Raw genomic sequence first — 24,178 nt, 5'->3', positions numbered from 1 at the left:
GAAGCCTCTGGAGAGCATCCTTGGCATGAGATTCCCTTGCCCAGCTGTGCAGGCCCACTCTTTGGGCTTTCACCTTCCAAGTACACTGGTTTATCTTGCTAACCAGGAGGCCATTTAACAGCAATAATTATTTCCCAGGTATATTGCGGCATGCGGCTTATTTTGTGGATGGCTAAGCAAATTTGGGAGGATAAACCCAGCACCATTGTTTCTTCTTAGCAACTCAGTTGTTCCAATATCATTTCCAGTAATTGTTTTTCAACCTCCAAATACAGGGCACTTTCATTGATTTTAGTATTCTTTGTATATTTAACCATCATTCCCATTCCATACACTTTGGTGAAGAAAAGTAACTATAGTTATCAACTGTTTCTATTCAAAAACTCTTCTTTATGAGTTGATTATAACTGCTTCCCTTTTACAGGCCTCACTGTTCAGGACTCTGAGTTATCTAGATCATGAAAGTGTAATGTGGGAATTTCTCAGGATCACACTTTGATGTATCCCCCTTTGAACTCTGAGCATGCTCTTGAGAGCTGTGTCTACATTAAATTCGGAAGCAACTTCTGATCCCATTTTGCAGCCAGAGATCAGAACTGGTGGTTGACAAAGACTTAGAGCATTTAACAACCCCAGATTTCCTCCAATTGATTATGCCACTCTATGGAAAAACTGAACAAATCAGTTTCAATAAAAGTTACTACGGTCCTTGGAGATTTGTGGTCGCAGCCAAAACTCTTTAGCAGGAACTCTGGATGGATCCATTTAAATTATGGCCTAGTGCATGGAGAGTATTATTTCTACAGTACAGCATATGGGTGAGGTACAGAAATAACCACAGGAATTTGGTCTTACAGGGAGGCAAAAAGGTGGAGTGCCAAAAGCTTAGGTTTTGGAAATCATCCAAAACTAGATGCAAGTTTCTACTTCTGCTATGTCCTAACTGTGACTTTAAACAAGTTACCTCATCTCTCTGAGGCTCAGTCTCATCTGTAAATTGGGGAGAGCAAAAATACCAACTTTATACAGCCACCATGGAGAACAGTATGGAGGTTCCTTAAAAAAACTAAAAATAGAGCTACCATATGATCCTACAATCCCACTCCTGGGCATATATCCAGGGAAAGCCATAATTTGAAAAAATACATGCACCCCAATGTTCATAGCAGCACTATTTATAATAGCCAAGACATGGAAGCAACCTAAGTGTCCATCAACAGATGAATGGATAAAGAAGATGTGGTATATATACACAATGGAATATTACTCAGTCATAAAAAGGAATGAAATAATGCCATTTGCAGCAACATGGATGGACCTAGAGATTATCATACTAAGTGAAGTAAGGCAGACAAAGACAAATATCATGTGATATCACTTACGCATGGGATCTAAAAAAACGATACAAATGAACTTATTTACAAAACAGAAATGGACTCATAGACATAGAAAACAAACTTGTGGTTACCAAAGGGGAAAGAGGGGGAGGGATAAATTAGGAGTTTGGGATTAACAGATACACACTACTATATATGAAATAGATCCTACTGTATAGCACAGGGAGCTATATTCAATATACTGTAATAACATAATGGAAGAGAATGTAAAAAAGAATATATTTATATATACATATAATTAAATCACTTTGCTGTATATCTGAAACTAACACAATATTGTAAATATTGTAAATATTTCAATAAAAAATTTTTAAAATACCAACTTTACAATGTTCTCAGATAAAAAGAGAATAAATCAGAACACTTGAGAAAAGACTCTGACGTATGGTTCACATTCAATAAATGAGCATCACTAATACAGTTAAAACTATCTTACTATCTCAACTCTCCTGCAGGGAGTTGTTCACACATCCTGTATTCCAGTCAACCTCAACTACTTGGAAAGCAGAACAGTAGTGGTGGTGGTGATGCTGGTTATAGCAGTTGCCCTTTATTGAGCTATTTATGTTTACCACTCTGCTAAGTACCTTACATGTATTATCTTATTTAATCTTGACAACAACTCTAAGAGGTAGGTATCAACATAGAGGTTAACCCAAAGGGTTCTGAAATCAGAAAGTGCTGGATTTGAATTGTGGGATCCCCACTTAATATCTGTGTGGCCTTGGACAAGCTATAGAGCCTGTCTAACTATGGAGTGTCAATTTCCACATCTGTAAAACATATCATTCCTACTTCACAGGTTGCCAAGGTTTAAGGAGATAGCATATATAAAGTTCCTGGCACATAACAGGTGTTTAATGTTACACTTCCTTCTTCTTTTAAATTTAATAAGAAAAGGACAAATGAGTTTGTATATTATCTCATCACTCCTTAAATCTGAAAATTAAACCAAGATTTGTAGGAAGCAATACAGTAGAGAAAAAAATAATAAAAAACCAAGCCATCTTGGAAGAAGTGTTGGGGGCGGGGATGGAAAGAAAGCTGAAAGGAGGTTTTTATTTTAGCTTTTTCCAGTACTAGTCCTGAAAATAGTGCTATTTGTATTTGAATTATGTGTTATTTCTCAATTTTACTCACTGGACAACTGCTTCAATAGTTCTTCATTGGGGTCATGGTTACTGGAAGAAAGCATATTGTGACATTTGAATAAAGCATTTTTAGCGGCTCCATTTTGGCCAAATGGAGACAATGTAGATGTCAGGCAGAGTCAGAAACCAATCCAGTGGCTAACTCCATCTTAATGGTAACAAGCCACGACTGCCAATTCCCAGAGATTCTCTACCTGGCCTTTTCCCAGGAAGATGCAGGGTGCAGCCCTGTATAGAACTTTAACAAGCTGCCCCTGCCCCAATCTGCCACATGTCCAGTGTGCACAAACTCATTTCCTCAGCACTCCATCCTCCCTCACTCCATTCCTTGTTCCTCACTCTGACTTCTTTCATCCACTGGCCCCTGACCATTCCAATTTCAAATCACCCCCTCAGCTGGACAGATAATCTAGTCCATCCAAACTTTCAGCCTTGGCTTCCCTCCTGGCCAAATGTTTCTATCATCTCTCCCTCTGGCACATGCTGATAACTCGTAGGGTAGTGCCCTTGTGGACCAATCTGGTTCCACAGAAAAATTCTATCCACACACTGACCTTGCACACAGCTTTGCAAACCTCTCTGCCACAGCTTGTGCACAGCCCTGGCTTGACAGGGATGATTAAGGGAGGGAACCCAAGGGACTTCCCTGGTGGTCCAGTGGGTAAGACTCTGTGCTCCCAATGCAGGGGGCCCAGGTTCGATCCCTTGTCAGGGAACTAGATCCCACATGCATGCTGCAACTAAGAAGTCCGCGTGCCACAACAAAGAAGTCCGCACGCCACAACTAAAGATCCCATGTGCTGCAACGAAGATCCCGTGTGCCACAACGAAGACCTGGCACAGCATAAACAAACAAACAAATAAATAAAACTTAAAATAAAAAAGAGAGAGGAAACCCAAGAATGATTCTCAGCAACCCAAGAATGATCCCCGCAAAAAGGCTGAACTTGAGGACAAACAGGATTCTTATGAAATAACCCTTCCTCCCAGGGCCCCTCCATCTCTGTTTTCCCTCCTCCTCCTGTGTTGTACCAGTTCTAGTTCCTTTTAAGAGCAATCCCCACCACCACCCAAACTTCATGCCTCCTCTCTAACTCTTATTGTCAGCACCTAGCCATGTGGTTTGCTATTCCCATGAGCCAAGGCAAGTGACAGCCACAAAAGAACTACCTTTGAGTCACTACTGAACACACCATCTCTTCAGTAGGTTCAAATGGTTCAGCACAACACCTGCCTTTCCATCCAAGAAAAATGCTTTCACTTCTACGGGCACAGCTACAAGGCTCACTTTGAGACTCCCGTAGCATTCAAACAAGTTATTTATACTCCACCTTGCTACCAAAAGGATCTAAGGTAGCTTATTATATGATACGATATATTTTTATTTATTTTATTTCATGATAAAATTAAAAGTGTAAATAAGAAGGTAAAAGGTCAGGAAATCAAGGCAAGGTGAAAAAAATGGTAGAGGGCTTCCCTGGTGGCGCAGTGGTTAAGAATCACCTACCAATGCAGGAGACACGGGTTCGAGCCCTGGTCCGGGAAGATCCCACATGTGGCAGAGCAACTAAGCCCATGCACCACAACTACTGAGCCCTCACACCACAACTACTGAAGCCCGCATGCCTAGAGCCCATGCTCCGCAACAAGAGAAGCCATCACAATGAGAAGCCGGAGCACCACAACGAAGAGTAGCCCCCGCTCGCCACAACTAGAGAAAGCCCGCCCGCAGCAACGAAGACCCAATGCAGCCAAAAATAAATAAATTAAATAAATAAATTTATATTAAAAAAATGGTATAAAGGTAAAAACAGGGTTAGGAGTAAAGTTAATACACAAAACATCTACTGAAAGTACGGAACACTTGCATAAAATCAGCCCGTGTGAAGGAAGAAAAGCAGCGACATGGTGCCTCCAGGAAATAAGCCAAACAAGAGAAGCACAGGTATTCCTGGTACTGAGACCAGACATTACATTACATGATCCACAAGCAACACGCTTCATAGCGCTGTTTCCTATAGGATCACTCGCTGTACGCTGATGACTTCAGGTCAAAGCACTTCTACAGGGAGCCAGAGAGATGGGAGCCGGGTAACCAGCTCTACCAAGGTCTGGCTTACAGAGAGGTTTTAGCATTTCTTTAGGAATGGATAGATGACATAACTTATAGGCCATTCTCCATAAATATGTTACCAACAACTGAGTTTTGGGTTTTGGCACCAGCAATTCCTAGGAAATGTTCCCTGACAAGTCACTGAAATGGAGCTCTTTTAGACAACCAGCTAAGCATGTGCTTTAGCAGTGAGTTCAGCTACAGTAAGTCAAATACTCATGTTAGTTATTTTAAAAACATAAAATAATCATGAAATTCTGTCTAATCTAGGACAGTATAAATTTCTGGTATATAATTTAAAATAAATCACAAGTGTGGCTGATAAATAAATCATAAAGTTCCCCATGATGCCCTCCTCCGAGTAGCCACCTTCTTATATAATCCCTTCACCCTGAGTGTGGGTGGAGCCTGTGACTTGTTTCTGAATAATACAAGGGGCCAAAGTGATGGGAGGTTGCGCCTGTGATTAGGTTTCATTGTAGAAGACTTCATTCTGTCAGCAGTTGGGCTTTAGATACTCCTTACTAGCTTGAAGAAGTAAGTAGCCATTTTGGGCTACTTACAGAGCAAGAAACTATGAGCAGCCCCTAGGAGCTGAGAGTAGCCGACATAAAGCCAGGGGACCTTCTGTCCTCACATCCCAAAGGGAATGAACTTTGACAACCACCTGCATGAGCTGCTTGGAAGCAGATTCTTCCCCAGTTAAGTCTCCACATGCCTACACGGTCTGGCTGGGACCTGTTCCTGACTGTAACCTGGTAAGACCCTAAGCAGAGGATTCAGCTTAGGTATGCCTAGACTTCTGACCCACAAAAACGGTGAGATAGTAAATGTGTGTTGTTTTAAGCCATTAAGTTTGTGGTAATTTGTGGTGCAGAAAAAGGCACTCAATATAAAAAGTAGACTTGTTTTAAAATATGTGGCAAAATAGCAGTTCATTTCTTAATTATAAAACAGTTAAATGGTGGGGGCCGCCTGCCAAAGATAAAACCTTTGGTTTTAGAATAAAATACAGAATATCTTTCTGGCTACCAATAGATAGCAGGGCTAGCTGATGATTCAAGTCTCTCCTGGATTCTGCCAATTCAACCATTTCATCCACACTGGCTGTGTCCTTGCTGTGTGCAAAGCACTGTTACTGGGCTCTGGAAGAGCAAGAACAGGAAGAAAAGCCAAGATCCCATACGGGGGAGGGGGGGGGGGGGGGGGGGGGGGCGGCTCACAATGGGCTCCAGGAGAGCAAACATATACAAATGAAACAACTTGTGAACAAATGCAAAACAACAGGTCACTTGTACTAATGCAAATTAACAAGGATGTAGGGAATTCAATCAGACAAATAATAGGCATTGTTAAGTGCATTTTCATTCAGCTTTAGGTGTTTGGGATGCTTTTACATTTGATCGTGGATATGTCTGCTGTTCTGAGAGTTCACCTAAAAACAAAAAGAAGCGCCACCACACTGTGCCTGTTACCCGTCCCCCACCCGCTTTCCCCCCCTCCAACTCCGGACAAAGAGTAGGCTCATTCTTTCCTATCAATGATGCAAGCTCTGTCTACCCTCACACTGGTCCTGGAACAGAGGACACAGATATTCAGGGGAAAAGCTGAAGTTTGATGGACTTTTTCTCCTTCCTCAGTGCCACTGTATTTGAGTACAGAAGTGTTAGCAATTTTCTTAATTTAAGAAAATTATATGCTCATTACAAAAAAAAAAGAAAAGAAAAGAATTATAAACGAGGAAAAAAGAAAAATAACCTGTAATCGAGCCCCAGGAAAAAAACACTGAAAATTCTGGAGTAATCTACTGTGACTATAAGTGTGCATGCATGTGTTAACATCGTTTACACACACAGGAACACATACATGAGAATACAATCACACTACCATGCTGCTGTTTTCTCCTCACGTAAGAATTGACAACATCTGTCCATGTCAAACACACTTCCCCATCATTGTTTTTTAAACCCTAACCCTAAGCTTTGTTTATTTTAAGCTTTGGTGAAAATAAAACAAATATTCCAGTTTAAAAATCACTGTAAACCGTATTATTTTTTAGATCTAGTTCACTTGTTTTCATAAGCTGACTGAGATATAATTCACATGCCATACTATTCACCAGTTTAAAGTGTACAATTTAAGTTTTTAGTATATTCACAGAGTTGTGGAACCATCACTACAATCAATTTTTTGGAACATTTTTTATCACTACAATCAGTTTTAAAACATTTTGATCACCCTAAAAAGAAACCCTGTACCTATTAGTAGTAACTTCCCATTTTCCCTTTACCAAAGCCCTCAGCAACCTGGATTTACCTATTCTCATTTCACATAAATAGCATCATATAATACGTGGCCTTTTTTTTTTTTCTTTTTGGCCACACCACATGGCATGTGGAACTTCCCTGACCAGGGATCGAACCCATGCCCCCTGTGGTGGAAGTGCAGTCTTAACCACTGGACCACCAGGGAAGTCCTAATACGTGGCCTTTTATGATTGGCTTCTGTCAGTTAGCTTAATGTTTTCAAGGTTTATCTATATTGTAGCATGTATGGATGCTATATTCATTCCTTTTCATGGCTGGATAATATTCCAGTGTGTGGATATACCACATTTTGCTCAGGCATTCATATGCCAATAGCATTTTTTGGCTATCATGAATAATGCTATTAACATTCAGGTACAAATTTTTGTGTGGACATATATTTTCATTTCTCCTGAGTATATACCTAGGAGTAGAATTCTTGGGTCACATGGTAACTCTGTGTTTAACTTTTTAAGGAACAAAAAAATTGTTTTCCATAGAGGCTGTACCAAGAGCAATGTACGAGGGTCCCAATTTCTCCACATCCTCACCAAACTTATCTTCTGTTTTGTTGATTATAGCCATCCTATTGGGTTTGAAGTTGTCCCTAATTGTTAATTTGATTTGTATTTCCCTAATAACTAATGAAGCTGAGCATCTTTTCATGTCCTTATTGGTCATTTGTATACATTCTTCAGAGAAATCTCTACTCAGATCTTCTACCAATTTTTAATTGGGCTATTTGTGTTTTTTATGTTGAGCTGTAAGAGTTCTTTATATATCTTATTAAAAATCCCTTATCAGATATGATTGGCAATTTTTTTCTCCTATTCTGTGGGTTATACTTTCACTATTTTAATAGCACCTTTTGATGCAGAAGAGTTTTTAATTTTGATGAGATTCAATTTGTTGCTTTTTTTCCTTTGGTTGTTTGAGCTTTAGGTGTCATATTTAAGAAACCATTGCCTAATCCAAGATCATGAAGATTTATACCTATGTTTTCTTCTAAGAGTTTTATAGTTTTAGTTCTGTGGTCGATTTCTGAGTTAATTTTTGTGTATGATGTGAGGTAGGGATTCAACTTCATTCTTTTTCACATGGGTATCCAATTGTCCCAAAACCAGTTCTTGAAAAGACTGTTCTTTGCCCCATCAAATTTTCACAATACCCTTGTCAAAATCAATGACCATAAAATTGAGGATTTATCTATGGACACTCAATTCTAATCCATTGATATATATGGTAGGCTTAACACTGGCCCCCAAATATGCCCACATCCAGAAATGATGAATATGTTACCTTACATTTGGCAAAAAAGATTGCAGATGTGATTAAGGATCTTAAGATGTGGAGATTTTCCAGGATTAGTCAGTGCGCCCAATGTAATTACAAGAACCCTTATAAGAGAGAGGCAGTAGGATCACAGTCAGTAGGAGATACAATGATGGAAGCAAGAGCTTGGAGTAATATAAGGAAGGGGCTATGAGCCAGAAATTCAGGTGGCACCTAGAAGCTGAAAAAGACAGGGAAATGGACTGTTCTCTCTGAACTTCCATAAATAACCAGATCTGACAACACCCTGACTTTGACCCAGTGAGATCGATTTTGAACTTCTGACCCCTTCAGAAGCATAAGATAATAAATTTTTTATTTTAAGCCACTGAATTTGCAGCAACTTGTTACAGCAGTAACAGGAAACTAATTCAATCTGTCTATCCACGTGCCAGTACTACACTTTCTTGATTACTATGGCTTTGTAGCAATTTTATTTATTATTTATTATTATAGGCATAATGATGTACGGCTGAACTCTAGAACTTATTTTTCAGGCATAACTGAAACTTTATACCCATTGAACAACAATTCCCCACTGTTTTGGCTATTCTGGCAAGCTGTATCATGTTATAGTTCAACATACCATTATTTAATTGTTACCATAATTCTTACTGTTGGATATTTGGGTTATTTTCAGTATTTCACTATTATAATAAGTGCAAAAACTATAGTTTGAGGTAAATTCTTTGTTCATTTATAATTATCAGCTTAATTTCTATGTCAAAAGAATAAATTTTTGAGGCTTTTGATAAGACCTAAATGACCTCCAGAACTCTGTACACACACCAATAGTAAATGTGAGTACTCTTTCCCCACACTCTCATCAACCTTGTTATCAAATTTTAGACACAGATTAGACTATAAATTTAGATGTGAAAGATAAAGCTATAAAGTTAGTATAAAAAATATAAGAGAGGGGCTTCCCTGGTGGCGCAGTGGTTGAGGGTCCACCTGCCGATGCAGGGGACATGGGTTCGTGCCCCGGTCTGGGAGGATCCCACATGCCGCGGAGTGGCTGGGCCCGTGAGCCATGGCCGCTGGGCCTGCGCGTCCAGAGCCTATGCTCCACAATGGGAGAGGCGACAGCAGTGAGAGGCCCACATACTGCAAAAAATAAAAAAATAAATAAATAAAAAAATAAATAAATAAATAAATATATATATATATATATGAGAATATTTTTTTGACCTAGGGGCAGGGAAACATTTCTCAAACAAAACTTTAAAACACAGATTATAAAAGAAAAAACTGATGAATTTAATAAATTCAAATTGAGGATGTCTATTCAACAAAGTATAAGAAAATCACAAAGTTAGTTGACATATGACAGAATGGGAAACATTAATTATTTACAATGTCTAAAACTGATAATGGATTAATATCTAGAATATTCAGGGAAAGCCTTCAAATTAACAACCCCAGAAGAAAAACGGGCAATGGTCATAAGCAGGCAATTTATAAAAGGGGAAATTCAGAAGTCTGAAAAGTATACAGAGACATGTTCTAACTCATAACAATAAGACAAGCATCAATTAAAACAAGATAGCACTTTAACTCTTTTAAATTATTAAAAATTATAAAGGGATAATTCCAAGAATTGGCATGAATGTGCAGATATAGAAATCTATACGCACTGCTGGTGGGAGTGTAGATTGGTGCAGTCGACCTGGAGAACAATCTGTCGGTGCTTAGACAAATCAGGAATAGGAATACCCTAAGACCCAGACATTCTGCTCCTGAATATATATCCTAAGTAAATTACCACATTATTCCATAAGGGTACTCAAAAGAAGGTGTCCACTGTGGCAATATCTGTGGAATCAGAGTGTTTTAAGCAATCTAGATGTCAATCACTGGGAGAAAAGCTAGGAAAAAATGTGGTACATATACACCAGGCAGCAGTTAGAAAAGCATTAGACTAGATGTGTGCATAGCAATAAAAATGGATCTTAAAATGATGGGTTTGAATTTAAAAATTAAAGAAACACGAAATATATAATATACTCCCATTCATATAAATTAAAACGTATGCAAACTGAACAGAATAGAGAGTTCAGCAATAAACTCACATGTACAGAGCCAACTGATTTCTGACAAAGGTAGCAAGGTAATATGATGGGGAAAGAATAGTCTTATCAATCAATAGTGCTGGAGAAATCCATATTCATAAAGAACAAAAAATTAACCTCAAATATTAACCTCACTTCATATACAAGATTTATCCAAGATATATCACAGACTAAAACATAAAAGCTAAAACTATAAAGCTTTTATAATCTCAAATTAGTGTTCTCAAGACGGTATTTGTTTACCCTCCCAGAGGTACCAACAGTTCAAACAGAACTTCAAGAAGAAAGCAATGCTTAGCACAAACGAAAACACTAATGATGGAGTGTTAGTTTTCTACTGTCACATAACAAACTTCCACAACCACAGTGGCTTAAAACAATACCCATTTATTATGTCTCAGTTTGGTAAACAGAAGAGCAAGTGATCTCAAGTGAGATCTCAGCTTAGTGTCTCCCAAGGCTGCAGTCAAGATGTCAGCCAGCTAGGCTCCTATCTGGGGGCTCTGGGGGATAACCCATTTTCAGACTCATTAAGGTTGTTGATAGGATTAAATCCCATTTGGCTATAGGTCTGAAATCTTTGATTGCTTGCTGGCTCTCAGCCAGGAATGGCTCTCAGCCTCTAGAGACCACTCTTTCCACATGCCCCACCACCTCCCATGCAACTTCAAAGCCACCAATGTTTCATCAAATCTGTCATGTACTTTGAACATCTCTGACTTCTCCTTTTGCTATCAGTTGGAGAAAACTCTCTGTTTTTAAAGGATATGCCTGACAGGCCCACCCAGATAGTCTCCATATCATAATATCAACTGACTTGGAACTTTAATTACCAAAAATAATCCCACAAAGGATCTAAAAGTTAAATTGGAATTGGAATCACAGCCCAGAAAAATAGGCCAGGACCTGTGTGATAGGTCTAACAGAGTGACTGCCTGCTAAATAGGACCCAGAGTCTACTAACATAGTAGACAAAATGTCCAGAATACAACTGAAAACCACTCATCATGCTAAGAACCAAAAAAATCACAATTTGAATGAGAAAAGACGATCAAGTGACACTAATACTGAAATGAATCAGATGTTGGAACTATCTGAGAGGGATATTAAAGCTGGCATCATAAAAATGTTTCAATAATCAATTACAGATTATCTCAGAAAAAAATTTAAAAAGTAGAAAACCTCAGCAAAAACGTAGAAGCTATTTTTTAAAAAAGAAGAAAATGGAAAATATAAAGCTGAAAAGAATAACTTTAAAAAAAAAATACCTCTCTGGAGAGGCTCAATAGCAGAGTAGAGATGACAGAAGATCAACTCAGTAAACTTAAAAGAGAACTCAACAGAAATCACCAAACAATAGTGAATTCACAGAATTTACTTAATAAGAGAGAAAATAGACTAATATAAATGAAAAGAGACTCAGAGACCTGTGGGCCAGTAAAATACATGCAACACTGGTGTCATTAGAATCCCAGATGGAGAGGAAAAAGAAAGTGGGGCCAAAGATATAATAGCTGAAAATTTCCCAATTTTGGCAAAACACACAAATTTACAGATTCAAGAAGCTGAGTGAACCCCAAACAGTATAATGCCAAAGGAATCCATGCCAAAGCACATCATAACTAAACTTGTGAAAACTAAAGACAAAGAAAAAAAACTTGATAGCTGCCAGAGAAATCTGACACAATACCTGTAGAGGAGGACCAATTTGAATGACAGATTTCTCATCTGAAAACATGGAGGCCAGAAGGAACTGGTACATTTTTCAAGTACTGGGGGGAAAAAACAGTCCAATACAAACTCTATATCCAGTAAAACTATCCTTCAAGCATGAATGGGAAACAGAGGCATTTTCAGACCTATCTTAAAAGAATGGCTAAGGGACGTTCTTCAATGAGAAGCAAATGATAAAAGAATTGGATAGGAAGATCTAGCAATGCAAAGAGAAGAATATGGATATATTCATTAGACTATCCTTCTCCTCATGAGTTTTATAAATGATATTTGATAATTAAAACAAAAAATAGCACTATCTGGTTATCACAACAATGATATTTAAAAGTGGAGAAGGTTAATGGACCAAAATCAAAGTAAGGCTTCATATTTCACTTGAAGTGTTAAAATACTGATACCAGTAGACTGTGACAAGTCACATGTGTATATTGTAAAACCCAGAGCAAAAGCTACAATAATTATACAATAAGATACACTTTTTAAAAAACCCTATAAATAAATCAAGATGGAATTCTAAAAATTTTTTCAAGTAACCCACCAACAGGCATGTAAAGAGAACAGAGAAATGAGAACAAGAGGAGGGAAAAAGAAACAAATAATAAAATGGCAGACTCTTATAAAGCAGAAACTAACACACCATTGTAAAGCAATTATACTCCAATAAAGATGTTAAAAAAATGGCAGACTAAACCACTAACATATTAATAGTTATCTTCAATATAAATGGTCTAAATACATATCTATCAAAATGTCTAAAATAAAAAACAGTGATAACACCAAACGCTTGCAAGGATGCAGAGAAACTAGACCACTCATCCATCGCAGTCAGAATGTAAAGTGGTACAGCCGTCTGGGAATATAGTTTGGCAGTTTATTTAAAAACCAAATATTCAACTCTCACATGACCCAGAAAATGCATTCCTGTGCATTTATCCCAGAGAAATTAAAAAGTTACATCCACATAGAAACCTGTACATGAATGTTGAAAGCACATTATTGCAATAGCAAAAAATTGGAAACAATCAAAATGTCCCTCAGTAAGTGAATAGTTAAACAAACTGGCATATCCATATTCCTCAGCGATAAAAAGCAACTGCTAAAACATGTGGCAATCTAGATGGATCTCAAAGGCATTGTGCTGAATGAAGAGAGCCAATCTCAAAAGGTCACATACTCTATGATTCCATTTATACCACATTCTCACTATAGAGACCAAAAACTGATCAGTAGTGCCAGGGGTTAGGAATAATTGGAAGGAGGGGGAGGGGTGTGATTATAAAATAGCAGCACAAGGGAGACCTTTGTGGTGACATAATTGTTAATTATAATTGTTCTGTGTATTAATTATAGTGGTGGTCACATAAATCTATGCATGTGATAAAATCACTCAGAATTATACACATACAATAGACCAATGTCCACTACCTGGTTTTGATATTATATTACTATATTTATGTAAGATATAAACATTGTGAAAGGTATATGGGACTTCTCTGTATTGTTTTTGCAATTTCCCATAACTGTAATTATTTTAAAACAAAATTTTGAAAAATAAGATCCAAGAATTTTCCTAATTTTAATGCCACAGATCCAAGAATCTCAATGAACCCCAAGAATACCTTGGCTCATTGTAGTCCAACTGCTGAAAAGAAATGATAATAATATTCACTGCCTTCTCATCAGAAACAATGCATGCCAAAAGGCAACAGGATGACTTCTTTAATGTGCTGAAAGAAAAAAAAATGTCAACCTAGAATTGTATATACAGTCAAATTACTTTTTTTAAATGAAGGTAAAATGGAGACATTTTCAAATAAACGGAAGTTGAGAAAATTCATCAAAAGATGACCTACGCTATCAAAATTATTAAAGAAAATTCTTCACAATAATGAAAAACTGTAACAGACTGAAATTTGGGTCCTCACAAAGAAATGAAGAAAATGTGACTAAATATAAAATCTTTCCCCATTTTTAAATTTCTTTGAAAGACTGTTGACTGCTTGAGGCAGAATAAGGTAATATAGGGTTTACTGGGAGATCAGGATGGACATATATACACTACCATGCATAAAATAGATGGCTAGGGGCTTCCCTGGTGGCGCAGTGGTTGAGAGTCCGCCTGCCAATGCAGGGGACACGGGTTCGTGCCCCGGTCCGGAAAGATCCCACATGCCACGGAGCGGCTGGGCCCGTGAGCCATGGCCGCTGAGCCTGCGCGTCCGGAGCCTGTGCTCCACAACAGGAGAGCCGTGGGAGTGAGAGGCCCACGTACCGAAAAAAAAAAAAAAAAAAGATAGCTAGTGGGAACATGCTATAAAGCACAGGAAGCTCAGCTCGGTGCTCTGTGACAACCTAGATGGGTGGGATGGGAGGGGGAGGTCCAAGAGGGAGGGGATATAGGTATACATATAGCTGATTCACTTCATTGTACAGCAGAAACTAACACAACATTGTAAAGCAATCATACTCCAATAAAAAAATTTTTTTTAATTTAGAAATAAAATGTATCACAACAGCACAAAGAATGGTAGGTAAATGTTGGTATACTATTATGAGTTTTTTATATCACATGTGAAGTGGTATATCAATATGAACTACTATATAATAATATTTATAACATTTATTTTCTATACATAAGTATATATGCATATACATACATGTGTTCTGAGACAGGACCCATATGTTTCACCATATGGGTACACAGCACAACAAAGTTTATAAGCTCCTTGTTACGAGGAGGAACATAAAGGATCCACCAGGTGACTCGAGATTATCAGCAGTGGTGACGTTTTAAGGTGGGTGACAAAATGACTTCATTCTTTCCATCTCTTTACCTTTCAACTATAAGACATTAATGCTCCCTGACAAGGATAAGATGGATCCTATGATGAATTTTGCTGCCACAGCAACTGCAGCCACATTACACCTCCCCCTATTCTAATGATGGGTCACTTCCTGTTTCAGCCTCAGATCAGCCACAGTGACAGAAGCCCATGGAATCAGAGGTGAAGTTTAACAATGGCCACTGCCTCCTCTCTTCATTTAACCCAAGAGGACATCAGAAACAGCCCAAAGACCCACTGAGGGAGATGGACATTGTTTCCCAGAAGTAAATACAGCTCAGCTTGTACTTTGGAACAATTGTCAACCTTGCTACTTGCACAATCTACTAGCAAAGGTTATGCGGTGCCTGAACATGATCATGGCAGAATCACCGGGCCTCGTCACCATCTGCCTTTTAGGATATCTACTCAGTGCTGAATGTACAGGTTTGTTTCCTTTATAAAGATACATTCAATGTGCTTGGCTTTTAGATATAGAAACGTCTGGGGCTGTCTTCTTCATTAAATAATGATTACAGGATTTGACCACAATGTTTAAGATTCTACTAGTTAGCATGTGGGTTGGTGAGTAGTAGTTCTCTGGTGCTGGTTCTTCCTCATTTTTAAAACTAAATAGATTTACAATGTTTATAGTACATTTTTTTAATGGACACTGTTGGGCTTATAATTTGACAATGTAATTCCTTGGAAAAGTCATCTCCTTGGTTAAAAAAATAAATAAAAGGGGGAAATGTTTTAACAAGGAAACAGCCGAATGTGGAGAAAAAATTAACTGTCATTTTGTGGGGTTTTAACTCATTATTTTGAAATCAAAATGGGAAACATTAAAGCAAAAACAATGGTTTTATTTACACACAAAGTTTGATTTTAAGACATGATGTGATTCAAAACTTTATAACTATTTAATTATATACCTTCAATTGAAAGTTTTAGTTAAAATACAAACCTTTCATTAGTAAGTTGTTATTTATCACTGAAGTTTTCCATGGGTGAGGAAGAAATTATTTTGTCTGATTCTAAACATCTCGGAGTTAATACAGGGGGAAACTCAGTACTCACTTGAGCTCTTAGGACAGCAAAGCAAGTACAAGAATTGATGTCGAGTAGGAACTTAGTTAAAGCAATTTACATCACTTGGTTTTTTTTCACAACTTTACTGACTTTATGCATTCCCCAAAGGCAGGCACATAGGGAAGAAATTACCCCATTTAGACAAACAGCATGTTCTCACAGGAAGCATTTATCACACTTACTTGTCAACCTATTATGATCAAATCTAGTAGCTGACAGTGGAGGATCAGGGGTGCCAACCCTAAGCATCCCCAGAAAGCAGACTGGCCCGAGGTTCCCACTCCAGACGTGATGTCACACTGAAATGCAGAAATAATGGTGCGAGAATGCAGAGGTTAAATCAAGCCAGCAAACTGGCTAGAGTCAAACACTAAAGAAATTCAGCGTGAACACTCACAAAGTAGGACAGAATGCTACGTCTTTACACACATGTCATCAGTGTGAAATCTAGGAGGACAAAGGATCCAAACCCTTCCTTCAAGATAAGTGCTGAGATGATGGAGTAAATTTTAAGAGGACTGCTGCCCCCTTGAAATCTCAGATGTAGGAAAAAGGATAGATTCAGAGAAAAAAAGAAGGACTAGGATTTCACAGCTTGGGAAATAATGACTAGAAGAGATAAGCCCGAAGGGAGGTTAAATATATGACCCTCAGACAATGGTGAGGAGAAAGGCAGTGTGATTCCAGAGTCACCTTAGTCAGAGATAATAGGTCCTTGAGCAGAGCACCAAGGCGCCTTCCCTAAGGATGGACAGTGTTGATGCAGTGCTCTCCTCTACTGTTGAACCACCACTGGCTTCTAAAAGCAGTTTCTATGAATGATTTTCTGAGATGTTGCATTTTCATGGCTGCTGCCCTTAGATATTATTGTATCAATTTAGAATTTTGAAATCAAATGTGTTCCATAAAACCAATTCAGTTTTGTAAAGCATATGGACCCAACCTGTCTTTCATTTAGAATGAATGAATGAAATAAATGAAAGACAGCTTCAGTCCACACACTTTACAAAACTTTACAAAACTAGGTGACTACTACGGTGCCAGGTACTGTGGCAAGGTACTAGGGGCTTGGGGATAAACCAGATTCCCTCTTTGACCTAAAGTACCATGAGGTCAGCTGAGAGATTTCAATATAACATGAGGAGATGTATACCAGCTGCTAAAGGGGCACAGAGAAAGGAACACATTAACTGGGGAGACACTGACAGAGAGACCATATTTTGAGCTGGGTCTTAAAGAATAAGTAGGTACTCTCTCCTTAAATGACTGATCTAGGTCATCCTGTGAAGAGAGGATCACTCACGTGCAGAGATCCAGATCCACAAAGAATGTGAGGTCTTTCAGGAACTAAGTATGTTTTCAATATTGAATATGACAGGTGAGGCAGGGTCAGGTCATCAGATAAGGAAGGCCCTAAATGAAGGAGTTTGGACAACGGAATGCAATGTGGAGTCATCAGAAGTGTAAACATGAATACCACTGATGGCTGACTCACGCTGCTCAGCCTGGCAACATTCTCATGACCTGTGTGAGGAAGGGGCGGCCACACAAGGGGAGACCAGTCTTGAGGCTACTGTAATCATCCAGGGAAGGCATGAGGGCCTGAACCTGGACATTAGCTGTACAGACAGAGAAGAGGGAACGGAATGCAAGTGACGCTGAGGAAGTAGAAATGGTATGACTTAACCACCTGGGTGTGGAAGGGGAACGGGTTTAGAGGAAATGGAAAGACCATGTCTTGAGCATTTGGGATACAGCACAGTGCCTAAGAGCATGGACTGTGTGGTCTGACTGCCAATGTCTAAATTCTGGCTCTGACACTTTGATATATCACTTGGGGCAAATCACTTAACCTCTCTGAACCTCCGAGCTTTTGATTTACGAAAATGAGACGACAGCACCTCTCTCATGGGACTGCCGTGAGAAGGGAATGAAATAATGGATGCAAAGCACCAAGCACGTTGTCCAGCACATCAGAAGCATTAAATAAACATCAGCTCTTATCAGCCACATGACAATGGACAGTTACAAAGAAAGACAATCTGGAATTCCGAAGATATATCTGACTGGAGATGGATATTCGGAACTCACTGTCCTATAGACAGTAGTTACAACCACGTGTGTGAGGATCCAGGGAGTGAGCATGGATCTTGTGGCACCTAGTACAGTGCCTGGCAGTAGTGAGTGCTCAGAAAATTGTGTTGAGTCGGGGCTGGACTAGGGTGAGGCAAGCAGGGCATAAACATACTTGCACACACTGAGAGAGAGTGACTCCGTTGATTCTGTGCCCTAGGGGCCTTGTTTACCTCACCCCAGCCCTGGCCCTAGCAAGGATGTATGGAGTGAAGAGGGACAAGGCTGAAGCTGGAGGCTGGAGCCTGGGAGAACTCTGAACATATAAGGGGCAAGCAGAAGAAGGGGAATGAATGGATGCAAGTGGTGGATGAATAACAAGAATCAGAGCGAAGAGGAGAACCAGGAGAGAGTGATTTCATGAAAAGAGCACCCTGAAGACGGAAAGATCAACAATTAGAAATGTTTCAGAGCAGGCAGGAAATACAGAAGCTCAAAATTACCCTTTAGGAGGTCATTGCTGATCCTGACAGTAGTCGTTTCATTACATGGATGGCGGTAAAGAAGAGAAAGAGCCACAGAAAAGTGCATTAAATAAAAAGGGAATTGAGAAAATTAGGGAGGCAGACCAGACAGAGGAGTAGAAAGGAAGAGAGAAAACCAACATACACCAGCCTGTACACATTATCTCACTGATCCTGTCAGCAACGCTGGGAGGTAGACAGTCTGATGATACTACTGTTATACCCATTTACACTTGACAAAGTTAAGCTGCAGAGTTTATGTGACCTGCCTGAGATCTCACTGCCAATAGCTGGTAGACATGTGATTCAAATCCAGGTGTGTCTGCTCTGACTCCAAACCCCTATTTTTCCACTAGACCACACTGTAAATGGATACAGACACAGATGCTACTGTAGGAGCGCCCAGGGCCAAGCACATGAACTGGCAAGCAGAGAGGAGGGCCTGGTGGAGGCTGGGAGGTGTCGATATGCCGTGGCACCCAATTGCAGCTTGTGGCTTTCTCCCAGGGCGCCTGGCTGCCTGGGAAGGGAAGGAAGAGGCAGCTGGCGGCACTGACCTAGTGGTTGGGATTGCGGGGTATTGCAGCACTGAAGAAGGGGTGAAGGGAACTGAGAAGGTTGGCAAGGGAAGAGTTGAAGAGAAAAAGTCTAAGCTAAATTCAGGGAAAAAGTAAAGCCCAAGGGGACTTGAAGAGCAAGAGAAAAGTGAGAGGCTGTTAAGGGACTAGAAGGCTCCATAAAGCGAACAGCTGCAATGGAAATAAGGAACTTCGGTTTGTTTCTTTTCCTTTCTTTCTTTTTTTTTTTTTTTGGCGCTAATGAGAAAACAGTCCCAAAATGCCCTGGAGAGTTCACGTTATAAACACCTCGTCCTGTTGAGATGGTATCAGACACTCTCTAGAAGAAAGGAATAACTCCAGGCAGCTTCTTGAGTTCCTGTTATTAGTTATAGATACAGATACTACATCTATATCTGTCTATCTAGAGAGAAACACGCACAGAGACAGAGAGTGAAACAGAAAGAAGAGACTGAGGTATGGAGAGTGGCGGGGAGGGGCTGGGGTGGAGAATTAGGTTAGGGACCTCAATCCCAGAGTTCAGGAGTGCATTCCTAACAGGCTAGACAGTCAGAGCTAAAATAAACCACATCCTGTATCCCAGAGAAAGACTTATGTCACTGGTATTCCTAGAACACGTGCCAACTTAAGGTGCTGTGAGTCTGAAGGTTAAAAAAACATGAATGCAGTGGTTTTTCTTTAATATCTAGTGAGAGACAGCAGGGTTGCATTTAGGCTTCTGCTCTTCCAAGGGAAATGTGCTTCAAAGTCATTTGGGCAACTGCGTCCTGTAAGCACAGCCCGGCCAGCGTGATGGATCACCTTGCAAGGATCTGCAATTAGTTATTTTCAAATGATGACAAAGTGTGAAGTTAACTGCTTATCTCAGAACTTTCCTTTTCATCCAGAGTAAATTCAAATATGATTGAAAATCTGACCTTTCATTACCAGAGTTCTCTTGACTAAGAGTAAAATTGAATTTTAATTCCTAAATCTCCATGTGTATACAGTGCCATGAGAACATCATAGATTTTGGCTCCATGCCCCAAAGATATATTGGCTTTGGGATTACTTGGATTAAAAAGAAAGCCTTTCTTAAGAGATGTATTTAATTTTCATGATGTTTTCTTTTTCTTTTTCTTTTAAATTTCAGTTTTTCTTGATCGTGAAAATGCCACCAAAATTCTGAATCGGCCAAAGAGGTATAATTCAGGTAAATTGGAAGAGTTTGTTCGAGGGAACCTTGAGAGAGAATGTATAGAAGAAAAGTGTAGTTTTGAAGAAGCACGAGAAGTTTTTGAAAACACTGAGAAAACTGTGAGTATTTCCACATAACATCCTTCAGATGCAGAGCAAAGAATAGAAAACCTTTAAAAAGAAAAGGTGGGGGGACCATACTTCTCTTTGGAATTTTAAAATATCTATACATACACGTGTTTTACAAATGTTATAATAGAGAAGGAATCAAATCGAAAACATTTTAAATAGTACCATTAACTTGTCTTCTTTTTCGTTATAGACTGAATTTTGGAAGCAATATGTTGGTAAGCAATTCATTTTATCCTCTAGTATACGAAACATTTGAGAATTATGTATTTTTTTCTTCTGTGTAAACAGATAATATATTAAACTGTGTCAAAAGGGCTCAGAAAAATAAGTCCAACTCTTTTTACCCAAAATTGAATGGTGAGAGACTCCAGGTTTATGCCAGCGTGGGAGATATCCTCTGGCAGATACGCTTACTTCTTCCTAGGGCTTCAAAAGGAACATCGTTCCACCCCAGGAATCTGGAAGGGAGAGACCAAAGAGAATTGCATCTGGGACTGAATGAGAGTTTGCCATCCTCAGCAGAGAATCAGAGAATGCTGACTGACTTACATGTCTACTGCTTAAAAGTGCTCCTCCTTCTGGCGGCCTGCAAGGCCCTCCTGATTGCCCAGCCCCTCCCTCCCCGCTGCCCCTCTGACCTCCTCTCCTCCTCACACATCCTGGGCTGCTGCGGCTCCTTGCATGCTCTAGGAATGCTTCCATTTCAAAGTCTTAGACCTGATTGTTCCTTTACTGTGGAAGGTTCCTCTGCCAGGTTCCCCTAGGCTCACTCACTCACCTCCTTCAGGTCTTTACCCAAATGTCACCCTCTCAATGAAGCCTGCCTTGATCATCTATTAATACTTCAACCTGCCCCCCCATAACCCCATCACTTTAGACACCGTATCCTGCTCTATTATTTTTCATAGCACTTTTCACCACTGAGGTATCATATAATGGTCTTATGTATACTATTTATGTCTCCCACCTCACTAGAATGTAAGCTTCATGTTGGCAGGGGTATTCAACTGTTTTGTTTATTGATGTAGTCCTAGTACCTCGAACAGTATCTGGTACAGAAGCACTGAGTAAATATTTGTTGAATGAATTGACCAAAAGGAGGAAAAGTCAAAACTTTAATGACAACTAAGTTTTAAAACTAATTTAAAATCCAGCAGCAGGATTTTGAGGCAGTGTAACTTTCCCAGCTTGATTTACCTAAGACTATTTGCATGGACAGAAACTAACCTGGACAGCCAATTCACTGAATTCCATCAGTTCTATTTTCCCAGATTCTATTCTGTCGACACTAATGGACTTATTCATACTCTTGTAACTCATAATTTCTCCACTTTGTTTTTAAATCATGAGGGAAGAAGAGGTCCATTCTGTTACATTTGCTTTATCTGCCTTTCCTCGTTCTTAGTAATGAATGCTACCACGCCAACTCTCTACTAAGGTATTGCCCTACAGTTAGTCCAAACAAGTCTTTTTATTCTCTATTTCTAATCTATTTAAAATTTTGAATCTTGTATTTTAAAGCAAATCAATTTCTACCTTTCCTCCCCAAACATTCCTGGCTGCATTTAAACTCTCATGGTCCCTTCATTGCCCACCCCCCCACCCAGTTGGCCCCCCACCTGTGAGTAGAGGTTCATCAGTACCTCTTAAACACCATATTTTGAAGTTGGCTCCCTAACTTCTAGGTCACAGGCTGTGTTGTTTACTGTAACTCAGGTAAAGATACCTGGAAAACATCAAGGGCATGATTCTGTTGTTGACCTGAAACAAACAGACTCCAGCAAAGATGGGTTTATTCAGGATCAGCAGAGAATTGCAATTCAGGGTCTACAACCACCATGAGCCACGTGCAAGTCCCTGCATGGTAGGGGACAGACAACTCCTTCAGAGAGGGGAAAAGGAAGTAAGGAGGGCTACAGTAAACAAAGAGTCCCTGGCTTTTCATTGGCTTAGTCCTTGCCAAGAAAGGAGTCTGTCTTCTTCCCGTTGGGCTCTGCTATTGTCATAGGGCATGAGAGCTCTGCCCTCCAGTCTCTTGACTTTTTTTTTTAATAAATTTATTTATTTATTTTTCGCTGCGTTGGGTCTTCGTTGCTGCAGGCGGGCTTTCTCCAGTTGCGGCAAGCGGGGGCTACTCTTCCTTGTGGTGCGCGGGCTTCTCACTGCGGTGGCTTCTCTTGTTGAGGAGCACGGGATCTAGGCGCGAGGGCTTCAGTAGTTGTGGCACATGGGCTCAGTAGTTGTGGCTCGCGGGCTCTAGAGCGCAGGCTCAGTAGTTGTGGCGCACGGGCTTAGTTGCTTCGCGGCATGTGGGATCTTCCCGGACCAGGGCTCGAACCTGTGTCCCTTGCACTGGCAGGCGGATTCTTAACCACTGCGCCACCAGGGAAGTCCCTCTTGACTCTACTTAACTGAGGTTTCCGTTTATTAATTTTTTACACTGTCACTACTGCTTTGTCTGCTAAAAATAAAAAAACAAGAAAAGAGAAAAAGAAAACCCAACTCCACGGCTTCTTTTCACTTTGCAGTCGAGATTCCCAACCCCCCCAAAATAGTCTATGCTGTTTCTCCCTGTATGGGCTTTCTCACATGGTAGGGTCGCAGGCCCCTCACTCCTGCCCTACTCTCTTCCATCATCTCACCAAGTAAGGAGCTTGGTGAAGAGGAAACATCACCCAACCACATTAACCAGCATCTGCCCAGCCCTTTACAGAGTGCCTGTCACCTTTAATCCTCACACCAACCCTGTGAGCAAAGCACTATGAACCTCATTTTACAGAAGAAGAAACTGAGATTTAGGGAGGTTAAATGACTTGTCAAAGGTCACCCAGCTAGGGAGTCATGGAGCCCAGAAGAGCAGCCAAATTCTCCACTGCCCAATCCCCACTTTCTCTATTACCCCTCCCGGCCTTCAAATCTAAATGCAGTTATTCATTAAACCACCACCTGGTAGGCTTAAACAGGAAGCTCTCACTTGGCAAGGTCTTGTCCCTAGTTGTCTTTGACCCCTACAGTCTGTGGCTTTGCTTCAGCCCGAAGTACACACAGACAAGCACCCAAAGGAGGACTAAATGCGGGATGAAATGACACTCATTTTAAAGATATGTCTCAGCAAATGAGTTGCTGTGTAGCTGGCTGCAAGCCCAGAGCCTTTCAGTGAAACATCCTAAATAATTCAGCTCCGTTGGTCTGTAATATAAAGTGCAAATGTGGCTCGTTTTTTTGGACCAGTTCTGAACATCAATAATAATAAACCAGAGATAACGTATTTTGTTTTTATAGAATTGGAACAAACTGAAGTATCTGTGCAAAAGCACACTGGATCAAGGGGCAGAGGGGGCAAGGTCTAATTTTTACAACAAGCAGTTTTCCAGAGAGGGACTATTCCTAAGAAAGGGGTGCTAACCCCCAGCCAGTGGGACCTAGACACATGCTCCTGACAGCGAGCACGACAGACACTCTCCTGCTGTCCCTAGAGCAGGCAGGGGGCCACACACTAGATGTCACGGAGCTTGGCTCTAAAATATGAACGACCATTAGAAATTTCTCTTAAATTGCCCCCTTTCGTTCACTGTTTTATTCTTACACCATCTTTATCACTTACTCTTTTGTTACTCATACATTAAGCCTTGCTGATCTTGCTCCCAGTTTTCTTCAGGGCTCTCTCTCAGCTCAC

The 24,178-nt window shown here is 40.0% G+C and overlaps 1 protein-coding gene across 2 annotated transcripts in view; it reads left to right on the top strand.

The window, feature by feature from the left end:
- Positions 1-15,266: 15,266 nt before the first annotated feature.
- Positions 15,267-24,178, top strand: part of F9 (coagulation factor IX) — a 29,316-nt gene continuing 20,404 nt past the window's right edge. The window contains exons 1-3 of one of the 2 annotated variants that reach the window (XM_027092448.1): positions 15,267-15,374; positions 20,327-20,490; positions 20,693-20,717. In XM_027092448.1, the coding sequence (XP_026948249.1) occupies positions 15,287-15,374; positions 20,327-20,490; positions 20,693-20,717 (277 nt within the window). In that variant the 5' untranslated portion in view covers positions 15,267-15,286. The remainder of the gene's footprint in view (positions 15,375-20,326; positions 20,491-20,692; positions 20,718-24,178) is intronic. The other variant, XM_027092449.1, reaches the window with a different exon arrangement.

Source organism: Aethalodelphis obliquidens, unplaced genomic scaffold (genome assembly GCF_003676395.1).
Source record: "Aethalodelphis obliquidens isolate GAN/ISIS:26980383/991018 unplaced genomic scaffold, ASM367639v1 scaffold78, whole genome shotgun sequence".
Taxonomy (NCBI): Eukaryota; Metazoa; Chordata; class Mammalia; order Artiodactyla; family Delphinidae; genus Aethalodelphis; species Aethalodelphis obliquidens.
This window is presented reverse-complemented; position numbering and strand designations above follow the sequence as displayed.